We start from the raw sequence: 20,249 nt of genomic DNA on the forward strand, positions 1-20,249 counted from the left end.
TATCACATGATCTTCAGCCATGGCTATTCTGAGCCATCGCCCACTTTACTGCTCTTTAGGAAGACACCCTCAAATCTCTGCCACCCATAAACAAAGAGAAGTCTTGGGTAAATGCCATACTGCCTCGATTTTATTTTCATCTCCAACCCAATTTTTTAAGCAAACAATGGCTGTTTGGTAGCTGAAAGTCTAGATTTTATTTCACCTCATTTTCTTTCCCTTGCCCACCTTCTGGTACAGGTGCTAATGAGCAGTGGAAGGTGTGAAACAGGCACTAGAGGGAGAAGGACAGGAGCAGAGGCCCTGGGTCAAAAGCTCCTAAACAACTGAGAATGGACTTAGCTGTTTAGAATTAGTGGTCAGGGGCTCAAGAGCCAGGAAGCAAGCACACAGTACTATTTAGGTCACCTTTCTGCTTCTGGGTACCTCTCAGCTTTCTCAGGGCAAGAGGAAGCATAGGATTGAAATATAAAACCAAAAGCACAAGGGTTACACGTAACAAAAACAGTATATTGATAACCGGTGACAATATTTCTTTACCACCCGAACATAAGCCATCACAAACATTGTGCTACATGTCAAACTCAAAGCCCAGGTACCTGACGCTCCGTACGAGCAGCTGAACTTTTCTTTTTAACATATGAAAATATGGCCTTTCTTAACCCAAAGCTAGAAAGGATATAAAACTGTGTGTTTGCATACCGATGCCTTTGAATTCATACAGAAAGCGATTACAAAATAATGGAAAATAAAACCAACATACCACCATACGAGATTATGAGCTCTTTTGTGATTATACAAAGAAAATTTCACACAAAGCTTGTTTACAATGAACCAAACCAAAAGAATCTTTGTATCCACATTTTCAACTTCAGAAAACCCTTAATAAAACTGCTATATTTAAAAAAGCACTAAAACAGTCTTTAAGCACTTGACTTTATATCTGCTACTTACTCTAAGGAAAAGGAAAATGGCTTAAATCGGTGTAGCTTAATAACAAAAAACAAGCCATGAAAGATGGATTAAAATATTAACAACATTTGCTGCCTGGCAATCAATAAATATCTTCTAACTCAATACAATTTATCCACCTGGAAGTTTCTGAATAGTCAACATGATGCTTTAATTTTCCCTCTTGCTGTTACACAGCAGTGGCATCGCATCAATGAAAGCTGTGGGACAGATAATGGCATCATCCAGAGGAAGACCAGAAGACCACGCCTCAGCGTACTGTGATGGAGTCATCTTTTTGAGTACTTCAGAAAGAAAAGCGAGGTCATTTTTGGCTCCAAGCAAGAGGAGGTAACAAAGAAACCCAAGTGTGTGCCACATTCATACGTGCCCTCTTCCACATCTCTTTTCTTTTGATGGAAGTGTGCCATCCGTGCAAAGCTCATGGTAATAACATTCCTATACACTGCACGATGTTCACTTGGGAAAAGTCAAGTAGTAAAAACTGACAGGCAATATCAAGTGAAAAGGGGGATGAGAGCTCCTGTACCTCCAAGGCCTCCTCTCACGTTCCTGGCTACGCACGAGCAGCAGACTCGGCTCCTGCGCCACCTCAGACCTGCAGGCGAATCGTGAGGATGGGGTGGGGGAGAGGGCGGAAGGGAGGACAGGAGGCAGAGAGGGGGAAAGACAACACACCTACACAATTCACAGGCATGTTCCCAGCTTGACTCATCCCTCTAGCCACCCTAGCCCTTCCAGCTACGCTCAGACTTACTGGTCCACACCTACCTGTCCGTTCCTTGTCAGGAGCCCCAAACTCTGAAACCAAAGAGGATTACAGACACTATGCGACACCGCGTGATAAACAGTCACGGCCCCTTTTCAGAACACAGCCGATTCCACATCTGTTTTCATTACCTCTCATCGAGTTCTTCCAGCCTGCTCTTCACCGTGTGGGCATTGTTATCCTTGGTGATTTTCTGCAGGAGGTAGAAAGTCTGCTGGAACATACGTAGTAAATACTCCTCGAATTCCATAGGCACACAGTTCTTGGACATGAGTTCATTGATGCAGGACATGGCCAGGACCCCAAGCCGGCCGCGCTCCTGACCCAACACACAGTTCTGGCTGCTGCCGTTAACTGATGCCATCTTTCTGGCCCGGATGTCACAGCCAAAGCGCGCAAAGTGGAAGATGGTGGTTAGGAGGGATGGGGTGATGCTGGCAGACAGAGGAATCCAACTGAAGAGATGGGCCAGGCACTCCAAGGCCAGGGAACAGATATACTCACTCTCCGCATCAAGGATGGGGATTGGCTGATTCAACAGTTTGGCTGAACTAGGACTCTGCAACAGGTTACTCAGTAAGTCACCTGGAAATACAAAAAGCCTTTAACACACGCTATCAAGTCTCTTACAAATAAGTTTACCTACAACAGAGAGAAAGCCAAAGCCATCTTTCATTAAGCTCCCTACTAAAGGGATCTGTAGAAATGTAAAATAATGTCACTCACACCTCTCGGTGCTCAGTAAATTTGTTTGCTTTGGGTAATGTATTTTTCATGAGAACATATCATTTGTTTAGATGCAGAGTTCACGACAGTTTTTAAATGAATCAACGTAAATAAATGCTCTCAGTGTTAATATCAATAGATGTAACTCACAAAGCTCTTTGAGGACCTCGATAATCTTTAAGAGTAAAGGGGTCCTGGGTAATAGGGTGGGCAAAAATGGGTGAAGGGGATCAAAAGTACAAACTTCCAGTTATAAGAAGTCCTGGGGATGTCATGTACAGTGTGGGGACTTACAGTTAGTCAACAATACTGTACTGTATATTTGAAAGTTGCTGGGGGAGTTAATTTTGAAAGTTCTCAGCAGTAAGAAAAAAAATGTTAACTGTGTAGTAATGGATGTTGCGATCGCAACTTTCTGTTACGATCAGTTTGCTTTATTTATTTACTTACTTATTTAAGATTTTATTTATTTATTCATAAGAGACACACAGAGAGCAAGAGAGAAAGAGAGAGAGGCAGAGGGAGAAGCAGGCTCCATGCAGGGAGCCTGACGTGGGACTCGATCCCAGATCTCCAGGCCCTGACCTGAAGGCGACACTAAACCGCTGAGCCACCCAGGCTGCCCTAGTTTGCAATATTTAACATCTATCAAATCATTATGTGGTATACCTGAAACTAACAGTGTTACATGTTAATTATATTTCAATTTAAAAAGAAGAAGAAGAAGAAAGGGGTCCAGAGACTAAAACTCTGAGAACTACAGAGCTAGGTTAGGTCTGTGAATCTGCACCATCAGCACAATCTGGGAGCTTGTCAGAAATACAAATTATCGGGCCCCACCCCACATGTACTGTGGTAGATCCTGGAGGGGTGTCACCCAGAAACCTGTTTTTACACATTTTCCAAGAGGTGATTCTTAATTGTTTTTCAGTGGTTTTTAAGTTTTTATTTAAATCACCCTGTGCTCATCACAAGTGCCCTCCTTACTCCCCAACCCCTATTTCTCCCATTCCCCAGCCATGGTTTATCTCTTTTTCCTTTCCTCATTTGTTCTGCTTCTGAAATGCCACATAGGAGTGAAATCACATGGTATTTATCCATTTCTGACAGACTTATTTCACTTAGAATAATACCCTCTAGCTCTATCCATGTCTTTGCAAATGGCAAGATTTCATTCTTTTTGATGGCTGAATAGTACTCCATTGTAGGCAATATACATACATACACACACACACACACACACACACACACACCACATTTTTATTCATTCATCAACTTGATAGACTCCCATATCTTGGCTATTGTAAATAATGTTGCTATAAACATAGGACTGCGTTATCCCTTTCGTTATCCCTTTGAATTCATGTTTTTTTATTCTTTGGGTAAATATTCAGTTATGTGATTGCTGGATCATGGGGTAGTTCTATTTTTAACTTTCTAAGGAACCTCCAACATGCTTAATTTCTGAGAAGCATCAGACTCAAAGAAATCATGCAAATGAAATGGGATTGCAAAAAGCTATAAAAGGATTTTAGAGAGGATATAAGACAAATATTCAAAACTATAACAAGAAAACATTCCTGAAATAAAAGGCGTATATACAAAAGAAAGGGGTTTATTCTGTCCCCAAGAAGAAGTGATAAAGACTAATCGATACTAAGACTTTTTAGGAATAAGGAAGAGATGTAGGTATAACAAGCACATACACAAAGGAGAAAACACCCAATTCAGACTTCCCCACAGTAATACAAGAAGCCAGACAATAGTGGTACTGTGTCCACAAGTGGTGGGGCAGGGAATGATTTAATCCAAAGCTCTCCTTGGAGTAACAAGGGAAGGGAACATTTTCCCAAACACAGAAACTCAAATAATATACTGCCTACAAACTCTTTTCAGATTTTATCCATTTGAGAGACAGCGAGCATGCACATGAATGGGAGAGGAGCAGAGGGAGAAGGACAAGCAAACTCCCTGCTTGGGAGCGGGAGCAGGGAGCCCAACAAGGGGCCCATTCCTGGGACCCTGAGATCATGACCTGAGCCAAAGGCAGACACCCAACTGACTGCCACCCAGATGTCCCATTCCACAAACTCTTCTTGAGGAAACTGCATAGAGAAACCAAATAAAGCAATAAATAAAGCAATAAATAAAAATGCAGAATTAAGGAATGGAGCAGCTGTGCAAGGGGACTAGAGCAAGCACTGAATTAAATGTAGAATCAAGACTAAATATATGTAGGAATCACAGAGGGTGTGCTAGCTAACTTTTTTCTTTCACAAGCAAGAAGTCTCAAAATAATATGGGCTAGAATTAAAACACGTAGTAAGAAATTGGTTTTCCTCTTTTTTTCTTAATCCTAGAGGTTATCTTTTACAAACTAATATTCCCTGTGGAAAAAGTATCTCAAGGTCAGCAATTCCTACTGTTTTTAAAACCTCCCATTAAATTCAAGTAAAACTATAATTTGTTTTTATTAAAAAGAAAACTGAGGGCACCTGGCTGGCTCAGTCAGAAGAGTATTAGACTCTTGCTCTAGATAGGGTCAAGATAAATTAAAAAAAACATTAAAATGTAGGATGACACTTTTTGTCTTTTTATTTAGCTTAACCTCACTGCAACTACATATAACGAGGAGTCTAGAATGCTGTAATTTCTGAATGGTGGAATATTGGCTAAATTTTTATACTGTATTTTGTGCTTTATAGCAACAGTTCTCAAACATTTTGGTCCCAGAACCCTTTGTACTCTTAAAAATTACTGAGAATGCCAAAGAACTTTTTTAAAAGATTTTATTTATTTGAGAGAGAGAGAAAGGGAGCACAAGTAGCAGGGAAGGGCAGAGGGAGAAGCAGGCTCCCCACTGAGCACAGAGCCCAGCCTGGAGGCTCTGTCCCAGGACCCTGGGATCATGACCCAAATCAAAGGTAGCCGCTTAACTGACTGAGCTACCCAGGTGCCCAGCCAAAGAACTTTCACTTATGCAGGTTATGTCTATTAATATTCATCACATAGAAATTAAAACTGAAGTTTCAAATATTTTAAATACTCATTTAATAATAAATGCCTGACATGTAAGCATAAAATATTTTTAAATGAAGAAACTATTTTGCTGCCAAAAAAATAAGTGAGAAGAGTAGCACTATACATTTTTGGAAATCTCTATAATGTCTGTCTGGCTCAAAAGAAGATAGACTCTCTCATCTGCTTCAATCTGTTGCAATATGCTGTTTTCGCTGAAGTATATGAAGGAAACAGCTTCACACAAATATGCAACTGATAAAGACTAAAGTGTTTCTGTGGCCTTTCTAGGTGATTAGAGCTGTTCTTTAATATATAAAAATTTTACTAGTAGTAATTTCTTAAAGGTTAATTGCAATGTGGGATCTGAATGAGTTTTATTTAGTATACTCATGAGAGAAGGAGTAAAAATGACAAATAACATCTTAGTACTTTTATGAACGTGTATTTGACCTTTGGGACCCCTGAAAGGGCTCCCAGATCTATTGAGAACTCCCGCCTTACACTAATGCAGGATGAATATGAACAGATTAGTTAACCTTTCTCAGCCTCATCTCCTCAGCCATTAAAACGAGGATCTTGTAATTTATTAATAAGGGGCTTAATTTCTACTGTTAAAAGTAGATTAAAAAGTTGTCCCTAGGCATCGTATCTTGTATGGTGTTCACTGGTTTCTATTCTGAAAGAGCTGCATTTTTTTTTTTTTAAGATTTCATTTATTTGAGATAAAGGAAGAGAAAGAGCACTGAAGGGGCAGAGGGAGAGAATCTCCAAGCAGACTTCCCACTGAGCACAAAACCCAAAATGGGACTCAATCCCACCACCGAGGAGATCATGACCTGAGCCAAATCAGACGCTTAAATGACTGACCCACCCAGGCACCTGGAAATAGCTGCATTTAATACTAGTTGAAACTCATCATGATCTCAGCAACCCATGCTGATAATCAGAAGACCTAGTTTCAAAGAGTTATGCAAGAAGGATGTTCAAGTACAATCTACAAATATTTATCCAGTTCGTTACTGGATTAATAAGGCTATTTTCTGAATTGTTGCCGTGGCTGTTCAGTTGAGTCTGTATGTACAACTTTCTCTCATTCAATGACAGTAACTGTTTCTGGTATCGCTTTTCTCATTGTTCAAGGACCAGTGGCCATTTATGGAAGGTGCTGGAGTCAGAGGAAATCACCACTCTCCACTCTCCAACTAGAAGAATTTTGGGGGTGGATAATTAAGCAGGATCAAATGGAGGCTTTAGCAAAGGAGCAACCATCCATCAGACACCATCTCAGTATGATCTTCTATTAAACCTGGACATCTGGGATCCCTGGGTGGTGCAGCGGTTTGGCGCCTGCCTTTGGCCCAGGGCGCGATCCTGGAGACCCGGGATCAAATCCCACATCGGGCTCCCGGTGCATGGAGCCTGCTTCTCCCTCTGCCTGTGTCTCTGCCTCTCTCTCTCTCTCTCTCTCTCTCTGTGTGACTATCATAAACAAATAAAAATTAAAAAAAAAAAAAAGCCTCAAACTAAATATCTTTAAAAAAAAAAAAAACCTGGACATCTTTGGACCCTTGGACCTTTTTCTAAAGTCTCTTGAACATTTTTAAATAGAAATAAATTGTGGCTTTAAAAACGAAAACAAACAAAAAAGTTGCCCCTACTCTTTAGTTCAGAAGAACTTTTCCAGAATAGGATTGCTAAAGGGACGAAGAAAAGCAAAGCAACAATAATTACATTATGAACAGCTCCCATTTGATGTGCTATTATTATATGCGTGGTGCTGCACTAAGCACTTTACATACACATTCTCCTTTCACGCTCACAGCTCTAAGACAGGTATTACCTGCATTTACAAACTATTAGAATAACTAAGACACAGAGAGATGAAATCTTTCCCCCACGTTCCCCTGCTAATAAATAAGTAGAGCTAAAACGGAAATCCAAGCCTGGCCCCTAAGTTTATGCTCCTTCCCAGAAAGCAGGTCAACTGGAAAGATCATGCAGCCAGGAAAAAGAGATCAGTAAGGAAGCTAATATTCAAATGCAGAAAAATATGCTTGATCTGAAGTCCTAAATAAACCAGCATGTACACCGTGACGGCAACTGTAGGACGATATAGGCAAAAGGACAAATGCTGAACAGGATTATGCAAAGGTAAAGATTATTTAAGTGCATAAGATGATCCCTATTATCTTTTTTTCCCCTCAAAACAAGAATCTTTTAAGGTTGCTCTCAATGAAAATGATTTTATTCAACTTTAAATGTTCCAAAGTATTTTAGTAGGTTACAAAGTTTTTCAAAAATTGTATTTTAATCAAAGCGGAAGGAATTTCCACAGAACAGAGGGACTCTGCTTCACGTTGCCAATATTTCCAATGCAAACCTAAGAGAGCTTTAAATAAGCTACCTGTGCAAGAGGGTACAACTCAAATTTACAAAGCCTGTGAGAGACTTCAGGTTCTCTGACTTGGGCCAGGCTCTGGCAGCAGTACGTACCCCTGCCAAGAGGTAGTGGACAACTCTGGTGTATTTACTCACCTGGAAGCAATCCAGATGTGTTAAGCATTCATGCGAAGATCCCTTTGGCTTTTTTACTTTCTTAATTATTAAAATTTCATGTTTCCTATTCAGTTCTACATCTACTAACTCAAGAGTATCTCAACCACAGCACTACTGATATTTGGGGCTGGATCATTCTTTATTGTTCTGCGCATCATGGAACATTTAGCAGTATCCGTGGCTTCTACTCATCAGATGCCAGTAGTACCTTCTCCACTCGTTATGTTAGCCAAAATATCTCTCCATGTTGCCAAAGAACCCGTGCAGGGCAAAATCACCCCAATTGAGAACCAGGGATTTCACTGCGGCCTCAGCAAAATGTGGAGTAATTCCATTCAAGGAGCCTTAATGGGAAAATGAGCTCACAGGATTGAGTGGCCCTCCCCAGTCCCATCTGCCTACAAGTAGCTGATAAGGGGATACTCGAAAAGATTTGGAAGTGTACAAAGACCTGCAATTTGCAAAGTCTAGGAGAAAACAGGAAGGCATAAACTGGTCTCCATCAATTGAGCTCCCTGATGTACTTGTACTCTAGAAACTTGCGATTGTCCGTTTATGTACAGATCCATATCCAACAGTATGCATCTTGTAGACGGGAATGCCATGGTCTCAGGTTTTACTGCAGAATGACGAGAGAGAACTCAGAATTGCAGTATTTACCTCATTTCATTCTTTTCACTGCTTCCTCCCTGCCCCCCTCATTTGTCCAAGCAAAGAGGTGAGAACAAGAGAAGGCTGAGGAAGGAAGAGGGCTGAGGCTGCTCCAATGCAGCAGGAAGCCCCAGCCCCAACCCCAGCATACGGAGGGCTCAGCCACGCCTTCCCCATACTCGGTCCTCCATTCTTTGCCTTTCACAACCCACAGGGCCAGCGGTCAGGGATGGCACACTAAGTACGTGGCAGAGCTAGGGCTCTAAATCAGGGGGAGGAGGAAGCAGGACGAGAAAGCAAATTTAGGATGAAGACCAGGCACCTAAGCTCGGACGGGTTTCTTTCCCTGCTCCATCACTTACTGGCAAAGGGATCCCCCCATGAGCCCATTTGTTTGATACAACCGTCATCTACCTCACAGGATTTTGGTCTAGTGAGGCGTATTTAAAAGATAAGGCAACAATATGAGGAACTATTCTGAGAAGCAGACCACAAGCGCCCTTCAGAGCTTCTTCTACATCCAGACTGTTAAGAGTCTGGATGCAGGGACAGTACCTGGGCTTTGTTTGTTCTTTGTTTTTTTTGTTTTTTTTTAAGATTTTTTATTTATTTATGAGAGACACAGAGAGAGAGAGAGGCAGAGACACAGGCAGAGGGAGAAGCAGGCTCCATGCAAGGAGCCTGATGTGGAACTCGATCCCGGGTCTCCAGGATCACACCCTTAGCTGCAGGCGGCACTAAACCTCTGCGCCACCCGGGCTGCCCTTGTTTGTTCTTTGAAAACGATGTTACCAGAAAGCATATGAGGGGAAAAAAAATGCCAAAAGCCATGGGGCTGCCAGAGAGCTGCATGCAAATCCAGCCAGGCAGAGAGAGGCGGACACGGACTAGAGGTTGGGATGGGATGGGATGGGGCGGGGGAGGGGAGGGGTATCTGGTTTACTCACTGGGCCCTAAGTTTTCTCAGAATGACTTTCCTCTAGAACAGTGAGCTTATGGTCACCAAAGCTAAACAGTCTTCTAGAAGTTTTACTACTGCTTCACTTGGTATCTTCAGTGCACAGAGGCAGTTGAGCAAAACCATCAAAATAAATATTAAATCATCAGCACTGTCCAAATAATGGAACAAGATCTGACAGCTTCGCCTGCAACTCTCATAAAGGGAAAAAAGGCATATCACATGAACGTGTAAACCTATTGTTTTTTAAGAAGTATGCCAGCTTAAAAGCCTACTTCACTTCCTAGGCCTCCTACAGTCTCCTTTTTTTTTTTTTTGCCTTTTCTCAAATACTAAAATTCATGACTTCAAAAATGTTTTAACAGTGCCTAAGAGGCAATTTTCAAGAAGTATGCACCACACTGTTAGGTTTTGTTTATAGGGAAATGTCAAGTCAGTTCATACTGTATTTTACCTCACCTCATCAACAAAACCTCGGCAACACAGAAGGGAGGCAAGCATATATTTTTGATTCTGATATTCCCCAGCCCGGCCTCCAGGAAAATAGGTCTATTAAAGTAGAAACGGAGTTCATTCAGAAGATGTAGCTGAACTAAGCCAACTAAAACATACAGCTTCTGGCATTGGAAAATGATCTCTGAGAAACAAGTTTTACTAAACTGCTGCTAACTGGAACTGGATGCTAAGTCAGTATTCACCTACCTAAAACCAAATCCAATTCAAAAGAACTAATCTTTTTGTAAACTATAATTTAAATGAAATGACACATTTTAAGACCAGCCAAACTGCAGAAGATTCAAAAGCGTACACTCAATTAAAAAAAAAAAAAAAAATCAAAGCTCAACCTCATTTGCAATTTTTTTCTTTAAACATCAAATATTGCAAAATATAAATCTGCTAAGTCATCTCAAATATTCACGTTGAAAATGAAAGTCTGCCACCAAGTACAAATAAAGTTCAAATCCCTGTTGATTTTTGACACACTCTCAAGCTCTGTAATAAGTGTTTAATCTAACAAGTATGACAAATGACTCTCTAATAGCTTTTAAACCAACTATGATAAATGGAATTTGGAATAAATTAGTATACTATGAGCCGTCCCTAAAATGTCATGCTATATTTTCAGCCCTACAGTAGCTCTGCAAGAATTTCAACTTCCACTTATTAACAACAACAGGCTACATGAAACAGCTCAGGGTTGGAAATGTCTGATTTCAACAGCCTGTTTGCTAGGGTAAAGGAGAAAGATGGGGAAATCTTTCTCATTAGCCATACCAATATTTACAGTAGAGGAAGAAATGTGTGCAATTCACAGGATGTACTCTACTTGAAAAGCATTTGTGATCATTCAGTGTAAACACAAGCATTTGGAAACTAAAAGTTTCTGCTCAGACACAATTTCCTCTTTCTATCTATCCTTGAAAGCAGCCATTTTTAGGCAAACTGCACTTGGACTTTTAAAAAAGGTATTAATATAACTGTGAATAATTAACCACCAGTAAACTACTTAGTGACACTGCAAATGTGCCCATACTTTATTATTCTGAACAGATATAAAGTCAATGCTGATTACTGCACACTGATCCCATCTTCCCCCAGCCCAGTAGGGAAGCAAGCACTAAACACATCCTCTTCCTCCCCCTGCCCACACCCCTTCAGGAAACTAACCAGCCCCTGCAACCTTGACCCCTGCGTAACTGAACAGCAGACCTGTCAAGCCCATGGGTGCATGCCAACCCCAGCATGAGCAATACAGCCACGAAATCTGAGAAAAAGCAAAAAACCAACCAGAAGGGACAACAACGGTTGTAAACTGAAGGGAATGGAGGTGGATGACAGATCAAAGGTGCCATCTTTCGGATGGATAAGGAAGAAATAGTATACATTGCTCAAAGTGTATTAGAAAGTACAAGTACTTACGAAGAACTAAGCAGAGCTAGCTCCTCAGAAAACATGGGCAGAAAGACCAAAAATAGATTAAGGAAGAATCAGCACATGTATCTGACATAGATAAGCAATTGCTACCCCATCAAGACCCCAAACTGCATTTAAAAAGAGGAACATCATATGTGGTGGGCAGACCATACCACTTTCTCCTGAGGTCGGGGATGGTGGTGGGGTGGCAGCAGTGACACTGTGTTTGTCCCAGACAGTCTCCAAGATACCTATCAAGAAAGGAGAAACTGAGTTTAAGAAAGAAACAAAGTCTAACCTATGAAAATCAGATTTAGAAAAATGATATCCCTGATCAAACATCAGTATTTAAACATCTCTCTCTCTACTGTATGTCCACCTGGACATTCCTGGACAACACCACTTGGATGTTCTAAACTCAATTTATCTTCCCCCACAAACTCACCACTATTCCTCTTATGCTCCTCCCCTAGCCCACAGCACCAGCCCACACGATCTCAGCCTCAGGCCTCTGCTGGCCCATCTGGCCTTGCCCACATCCCCACACAAGGCTGCACATGCCAACCTAGGTGCTACTTCTTCCACATCAACCTCTGACCTCCTCTCCTCCTTCTACTCCTGCCAGACTCACTGCTACTAACTACCCCTCAGAGCTCTACCCACCTGTCATCGTTCCCAGAAATCTTGTCTGTTCAGTTCTGCCTGTGAGTAAAACACGCTTCGACTAGAACTCTTAACACACTGGTTTGAGCTGTCTTTCTCCCCTACTAAAGTACCCCAACCTAGAGGCAGAGACTGTTTTATTCTCCTCTGTGTCTCTTTACAGAACCTACCACATAAGATGATGGATCGTAAAAGCTTTTGAAAATACTGTGTTTTCAAAATATTTAATAGTATAATGAAGATGAACCTTGAAGTATCACACTAAGAAAAGGAAGCCAGACACAAAAGGCCACATACTGTATGATTTCTTTTTATGAAAAGGCCAAATAAGAAAATCCATAGAGAGACAGATTAGTGGTTGCCAGGGGCTCAAGAGGGAAGGGCAGTAAGGAAAATGTTCTGGAATTAGATGGTATGATCATTCTGCATTCACTTTGGAGAATATATTAAAAACCACCAAGTTGTAACACTGTAAAATGGTGGATTTTATGCTATGTAAACTAATCGCAATTTAATACATTTTAATGTCCACATAGCAGGATACAGAAGTATCAGACATAGTCCGTGACTACAGAAATGTAAGCCTCTGGTTGGGGACATCAATAAATGTGCCGTGAATGAATAACTGCTCTGAGGTATGGGTTTCCCCTGGGGATGTGGGGAAGAACAGAGAGCAAATGACAAGTTCACTTTGATCAAGCATTCTTCACTGATTTAAGTGCCCACTGCATGCCAAGCACTTCTGTAACCCTACGAAAGAAAAAAGTTCCTAGACACCCAAGAGGAAAGCCAGGCAGAGGAGCTGGAGACAAAAAGACTTTTTTCAATACAGTAATCCCCTCAAGCAGCAGGCCCAGGCCCTCTGCACCTCAAGGGTGCCAGGACCAGAGCTGCACCTGTGCCTCCACCTCACAAGCAGCGAGGCCCTGCTGGGCCAAAGCATTTGGTCCTCACCGCACCTTCCTGTCTCATTCTGTGGTTTACTTTTGCTTTCTGTTTCTTACTCCCCACATGGCGTCATGAGGCTCTGATAAAACAGACAAGATGACGAAGAAAATGCTACTTACAACTACAACCTAGTGCACAGGGTGCTGATTCAACACTTGATCTTGCTTCCCTGCACAGAATTTACACATTTCCCATCTTCCCCTCCTCCAACTTCTCCTGATCTTAAAGTCAAATGATTTTCAATAAGGTGTTTGCCACCCACCGTAATAAGAATGCAGTGCTGAGCATTTCAATCCCACCCCTGTGGTCTGACCTATACCTCATTCATCACAGTCACAGGATGGCCCAATCCAGATAGACAGTAAAGGAAGTTGGTGACAAGCACTTTCGCAGGGCACTTCAGAAAGTGTTGGACACTGCGCCCACTGCACACAGTACAGGCCACACTCTTGCTGGTTTTCAGTTCTGTCCTGGTCCAACTGAAATGGCTGCTCAAAATGAGCCTGAAATGGCTCCCCACACCTACACCCCTTGCCAGCACCACAATGCTCACCTGTCAGCAGCCCAAGCACAGTCTGCACCTGGTCCAGCAGCAACTTCCGCAGCTCCTCCTTCCGAGCCACGCTGAGGTCCTCTCGGGGACAAGCCAGCTCTTCCGAAGTCGTCTTCAACATGATCAGCCCAAGGGGGGTGGTTACAGGGGACTGGATCAACTGCGGGGAAAAGGAAGTTCTGAGCAAGGCCGTCAGGCTGACAAAGATACAAGGAGGACAGAGGAACATTAGCCCTCCAAGTCCCTCCACGCGTTTAATCTCACAGGAGCGGGCCACACATCACTCAGGACTCTATAGTCCATTTATGTAACTTTTTAACCATTCAAAGTATATTCTCATCTTATTCTAAGGACAAAATTCTAACCGTGAACACAACGCTCTTTTACATCTAACGTGACAGTTTTTTTACACATCTACATTGCTAATAGAGCCTTGGTCACTCTGCCCCGATCTATGTATTAGCCACAGAGAAATGGGTGAACCAGTTTATGACATCTTTTCAACATTCCGGTGTTAAATCAATTTTACATTTCTATGCTTTACAGGCTTTATGAAAGTTTGAGATTAAACACGTAGCAGAACAGAAACATGCATACCCCAAGAACATGGCTATGATTTTGCCAACGCCGACATAGCATATTTTAGTTTACTCTATCACCTGCAATATCCACTATGCTGTAATAGTTTCCTTAAGCAAGACACAGAGAAAGGTACACTTTCAACACCATAACACTACTTTGAGCTTTCTAATCGATTTCACAAAATTCAATTACTATTCAATTCGGTTAGTTTCCAGAAATGGTAAAAGCAAGTTGCCACTAAAATTGTTGTGTTATAGGCTACAATCTATGTGAGGGCACACAACTGAAGAGACAGACACCTGACCATCTTCTTCGCTTATAATTAACTTTAAATGTAGTTCATTCTCAGATACAGATGAGCCATTTGCTTATTCAATCCACAAAATGAGGGAACAGGAGGGTGCCAGGAACTGCAGCCAGACAGAATATCTTTCACCGCTTCCAGCAGTACAGGGCACTTGCCCTTCCCTTGAAAGCAGCTCTCCCCATTGCAGATGAAGGGAAAGCTCATCCCAAAGAGCAGGAAATGCCTTCAATGGTGGGAACTCAGGAAAAATTCAACTGCCTTTGGGAGTAGCACGATGTAAAAACAGTGGCCAGTAATGGCGTGTTGAAAATGCTATTATGTCAATTCTCTTAAAGGCTACCACTTCAAATACACCCTCCACAAGCTTTCCTTCATTTTGCACAAGTTTGGGCTACTTCTAACAACTTGAAAAAATGCAGGAGGGGAGGAACAGGAAATCCCTGCAGCAGCTTTTCTTTACAGAATAAAGAACTGAGGCTTCAGAAACATCTCCTTCCACCCAGAGGTCTGTGGGTTATCAATTTGTACTTTAAAATATTTCTGAGGGCAACAGGTGTTGAGGAGGGTGCTTGCTGGGATGAGCACTGGGTGTTGTATGTAAGTGATGAACCACTGAATTCTACTCCTCAAACCAGTATCGCACAGTATGTTCACTAACTACGATTTAAATAAAAATTTGGAGGGATCCCTGGGTGGCGCAGCGGTTTGGCGCCTGCCTTTGGCCCAGGGCGCGATCCTGGAGACCTGGGATCGAATCCCACATCGGGCTCCCGGTGCATGGAGCCTGCTTCTCCCTCTGCCTGTGTCTCTGCACCTCTCTCTCTCTGTGACTATCATAAATAAATAAAAATTATAAATAAATAAATAAATAAATAAATAAATAAATAAATAAATAAATAAATAAATAAATAAAAAAAAATTTGGAAAAATCGGGCAGTCCAGGTGGCTCAGCAGTTTAGCACCGCCTTCAGCCCAGGGCCTGATCCTGGAGACCTGGGATGGAGTTCCACATTGGGCTCCCTGCATGAAGCCTGCTTCTCCCTCTGCCTGTGTCTCTGCCTCTCTCTCTCTCTCTCTCTCTCTCTACCTCATGAATAAATAAACATTTTATAAAATTTTTGAAAAAATAAACTTATAAAACTTTTTTATTACTCCCCCACCCCTTGCATTTCTGACTTTCCCCTTTATGTCTTTTGTCACTATTTTCCCCCAAAGCCCTCATTCTTACTCTCTCAGTTGGGAATGCCTTGAGGTTTTTTTCTTTTTTCTTTTTTTTTTTTTTAAGATTTTATTTATTTATTCATGAGACACAGAGAGAGAGGCAGAGACACAGGCAGAGGGAGAAGAGGGCTCCATGCAGGGAACCCGATGCAGGACACGATCCTGGAACTCCAGGAACACGCCCTGAGCCGAAGGCAGACACTGAACCACCGAGCCACCCAGGCATCCCTCAGCTAGGAATGTCTTGTATTACCAAATATTCCATTTGGCAATACATTTTCCTGTAGATAAGAAATGTTCCATGCTCCCGGAAGTAAAAAATTCCTACACCATAGGAAGTGCAGCCGAAAGCCCTCCAGTCTCGCATCATTTGGAAAAAGGGAGGCAGCCAGGTTAAAAAAAAAAAAAACAAAATATGAAAGTTATTCTTTACCTGAAAGAGCAGCCTGATCAAATATTTTTTCTCACTAGCTTTGTGTCCAGCTTGTTAGTAAAATGGTGTTTCCCTTCACCATCATCACATATATAATTTCAGCTCATACTACAGGTAATTCTCTGCAATTTACTTTAACAGAGAATAAGCACTTTTAGGTTGAAGTTCAGGTTCTTAGTGTGAGCTTCTTAAAAGGTTCAATAATTTTTATTATACCACTGTATTAGAAAAGAAATGGCAATTCTTTCTATGCTGCTTGACCCTTCATTATCTGGTCCCAGGCACAATGTGATCACAGGTCCAGCTCAGCAGATTTCCGGAATCTGAGTAATAGACTCCTGAAAGGTGTGACGTTTGGGCTAGTGTTTGGGGGGAGGTGGGCGCAGAGGTCAATTTCAACTTCAACTACTTCCTTCTCTAGTGGCTACAAAGGGTAGAACACACACACAAAGCAGCAAGTATCCTTCTGGGGCCCTGAATCAGCTCCTCTCTTGCCTGTTATGGTGGTCACCACATTGATGGCAGAAACTGGATAGACGACCAACCAACCATCACAGAGTTAAAAATGAAAACAAACAACTATGCACCCCAGACAGCAAGCAGGCCATGATGAAACTGAGCCAGAAAAAAAACCTTTCAGATGGCTTATTCAAAGGACTGTATGATGGGGGCACCTGGGTGGCTCAGTCAGTTTAGCATCCGACACTTGGTTTCAGCTCAGGTCTTGATCTCAGGGCCATGAGTTCAAGCCCCACATTGTGCTCCACAATGGGCATGGAGCCTATTTAAAAAACAAAACAAAACAAACAAACAAAAAACAAGCATTGTAGGAAGGTGAGGTTGACTCTAGAACTGTTTGTTCTTATTTATCACTACCTAAAGAAAAGCTCACTTTATCATTATCAGAAATGTTAGAACTGAGCACCTTTACTGTTGACATGGCTTTCATGCCACTGATTGGTTCTCATGAATAAATGAGAAGCAGAGAATAACACAACTGAAGGATTTTAGAGATCACTTAGTCCAATCCTCTTGTTTCACAAAGAAGGAAATGGAGGCTCCAATAATTGGCAGGTGTTGCTAAAATCAAAGATGATTTGTGACAAAACTGGATGCAAATCCCAAACCCACTTGTTCCCTCCAGTGCTCTTGCCACGATGGGGTGTTTCAAAGTCAGAGTTGCATGAGGTAAATGGAGTCACTTTTGAAGGGTGGAAAGAGGGAAGTCGTGGAGAACAGAGGAAGAAAACTAGCCTTTTTAAACCTCCATGAGCACTTCACCTAAAAATGCTACTCCAAACTGATATTTGTTACTATGAATTATACTTCAAGAGTAGACAGGAATCGTCTGTTCTCCTCCTCACCTGGCTACTGGTAGGACAGTGCATGTCCAGCTCACATGCCACTGCTTCTTCTCACAGGGCATGCCACTAACCAACCCAGGGAATGCATTCTCCCTCCGGGGGGGCCGTGGAAAATTACCACAACTGTCCTCATCTTGGAGTGAAGGCAAGAGTGTCAGAGAAAGCCAGTAAAACCTCTCACCTCATGTCCTACCACTCTAGGCTTGCTAGCCTCCTTGCCATTCCTCAGAGTTTTTGTACTTGCTAGTCCCTCTGCCTCAAATACTGTTCCCCTAGATACCCACATGGCTCACTCCATCACTTCTACCTAGGTTTCTGCTCAAATGGCTGCCCCTCCAAAAAAGCCTTCTATCATCATCCCATCTACATAACAACCCCTGACATTCCCTTCTCCCTACTCTGGATTTAATTTTCTTCATCATACTTATAACTACCTATAAACTTTTTGCTTACTGTTTATGGATGTCTGCCCTTTGAGATCAGAAGCTCCACAAAGGCAAGGACGCTGTTTTTGTTTCATTATCATATCCCCACCACATGTTTGGTTTGGACATGGCTGGTATTCAACAAATACCTTACTGAATAAATGAATGAATCTCCTTTGCAGTATCAGTCCAACAAATCCCTAGATAAATGGATCGCTATACAGAGAAAAAAAAAAAAAAACTGAAAAAAAAAAAAAACTGAATGAAGAATTTTTGTGCCACTTTGAGGCAATTTGGGAGAAGCTATAAGGATGCTGTATTTTTTTTTCAGCGGCCCATCATTCAAATGCTTTGTCGGGAGAGCAGACAGAAGGTTAGAAAATGGTACTGTTCTAGAAAATCCTCAACCTACAGTCACTGAGATACCGATTTTCAGAGAATTTTACTCCTATGAACTGTATGTAATACCTATTTCCTGCATACCCATGACTAACTCAGTAATATAAAAATGTTTTTAACTTCATCACAGGATTCAAATGAATAACAGCATCTCCTGGCTGGCTTTAAAGTCCCACCTTCACTCTAATGACATCCAAATCCTGACCTGCGGCTAGATCTCTTTCCTGGGCCCCAGATTCATAGCTCCCAACGTCTCACTAGATATACACAGCAGAACACACAAATCTTGAATGCATACTCTGCCAAACTGAATTCCCCATCTTCCAACCAAATCCATTTCCTCCTCCATCAACCCCTGGCCTGGAAATTTGGCCATCTGAGCCAGAAACCTCCCTTCCTTCACCCCTACCACTCAGTCACTGACCAAAGGCTCTTGACTTAGGCTCATAAGTGCCCCACCTCCATCCACCAGCAAGGTCTCTGGGCCAGGTCCTCCTTGTCTCACTCACACTTCAACAGCAGCCTCAGGGCACCAGCCTTGCCCCTCTGCAACCCTCAATGTTCCATCGCTGTCTTTCCAACACAACAATGTGGCCAAGTGTTCTACACACTTTTCATTCACTCCCAAAGAAGGACTATGAATTACAAACTGAAGCCCCCATGTAAAAGCAAGGCCCTGCCTGGTCTGGCCCCGGCCCATCACAACCTGGCCACTTACTCCAGCACCCCACCACCTCACATCTCACCCAACAATACTGAAAATACCTCAGCTCCTGGAAGCTAAATGCACTCCAAACACACTTCCACACAGTAATTACCACAGTGCTGGATAATTATTGTTTGCACAGCTAGCCCCCCACAAAATTATAACTATTAGAGGTCTCATCCTTGTACCCCAACACCTGGCACAGTACCTAACAGGCTTTCAAATCTCTGCTGAACAAAACCTCACTGGAGGTTAACAAAGTGATTGGGTTTCTCCCTCCTCTTTCACCACTGCACAAAGGTACAACATGTGTCAAGAATGCAAAGTTAAGCGAATGAGATCATTTATCCTACAATGAACTCGCTCCTATGGTTCCAAAATGCTAATCTTAAAACTCTTCTTCAAGACAAGGAAATAATCACTTCTACAAACAAACAATTTATGAGATGAGGTTTCCTTAGGTATATCCTTACCTGTAAAATGTTTGTAAAAAAGTCATGGTAGAACATGGGCCAATCTTGACGGCCAATATCAACAATAACTTTGCAGAGCTTGTTCCGGATAAAGTAAGGTAAGGTTTTGTGGTGAGCCAAAAGGAGTTTGGGCAGGCAGCTACGGATTTCCATCTTATCTTGAGAGGGGACCCCAAGCCACATTTTATTAATCAGATTCTGAAAAACAAATATACATCTTTTTAGTTAACCATGTAGACACAAAAATAACTGGTCTTCATCCAATGATTAGCTATATCATCTCAAACAAAAAACTCTGCTTTTAAACAAAGGTTTAGGGCAATTTGGCAATAAGAGTACTAGGAATATTCAAACCCTGTGATATAACAATCTCATTGCTAGAAAGATCTGCTAAATAATTTCCCAGAAACAAAAGGCTACAATGGGCAAAAACTTTCTATACTACAACACTACTGTTTCTAATGGCCACCAAAAAATGAAAAAACAATTTTAATGTTCAAAAATAGAGGAGAATGACTTGGTGAATAATGGTATAATCATTTGGTGGCATGAGTGATATGATTGTAATTAGGCTTTAAAAAAAAGAGATGTGAATTGAAAGACAAAAA

The 20,249-nt window shown here is 41.9% G+C and overlaps 1 protein-coding gene across 8 annotated transcripts in view; it reads right to left on the bottom strand.

The window, feature by feature from the left end:
- XPO6 (exportin 6) overlaps positions 1-20,249 on the bottom strand; it is a 102,197-nt gene that overhangs the window by 47,508 nt on the left and 34,440 nt on the right. For 4 of the 8 annotated variants that reach the window (XM_072836281.1, XM_072836287.1, XM_072836280.1 and 1 more), the window contains exons 4-8: positions 19,642-19,839; positions 13,732-13,891; positions 11,741-11,818; positions 1,873-2,326; positions 1,502-1,570 (exon numbers count right to left, since the gene is read on the bottom strand). In XM_072836281.1, coding sequence (XP_072692382.1) covers positions 1,502-1,570; positions 1,873-2,326; positions 11,741-11,818; positions 13,732-13,891; positions 19,642-19,839 — 959 coding nt within the window. The remainder of the gene's footprint in view (positions 1-1,501; positions 1,571-1,872; positions 2,327-11,740; positions 11,819-13,731; positions 13,892-19,641; positions 19,840-20,249) is intronic. The other 4 variants (XM_072836286.1, XM_072836285.1, XM_072836282.1 and 1 more) reach the window with 2 other exon arrangements.

Source organism: Canis lupus, chromosome 8 (genome assembly GCF_048164855.1).
Source record: "Canis lupus baileyi chromosome 8, mCanLup2.hap1, whole genome shotgun sequence".
Classification (NCBI taxonomy): Eukaryota; Metazoa; Chordata; class Mammalia; order Carnivora; family Canidae; genus Canis; species Canis lupus.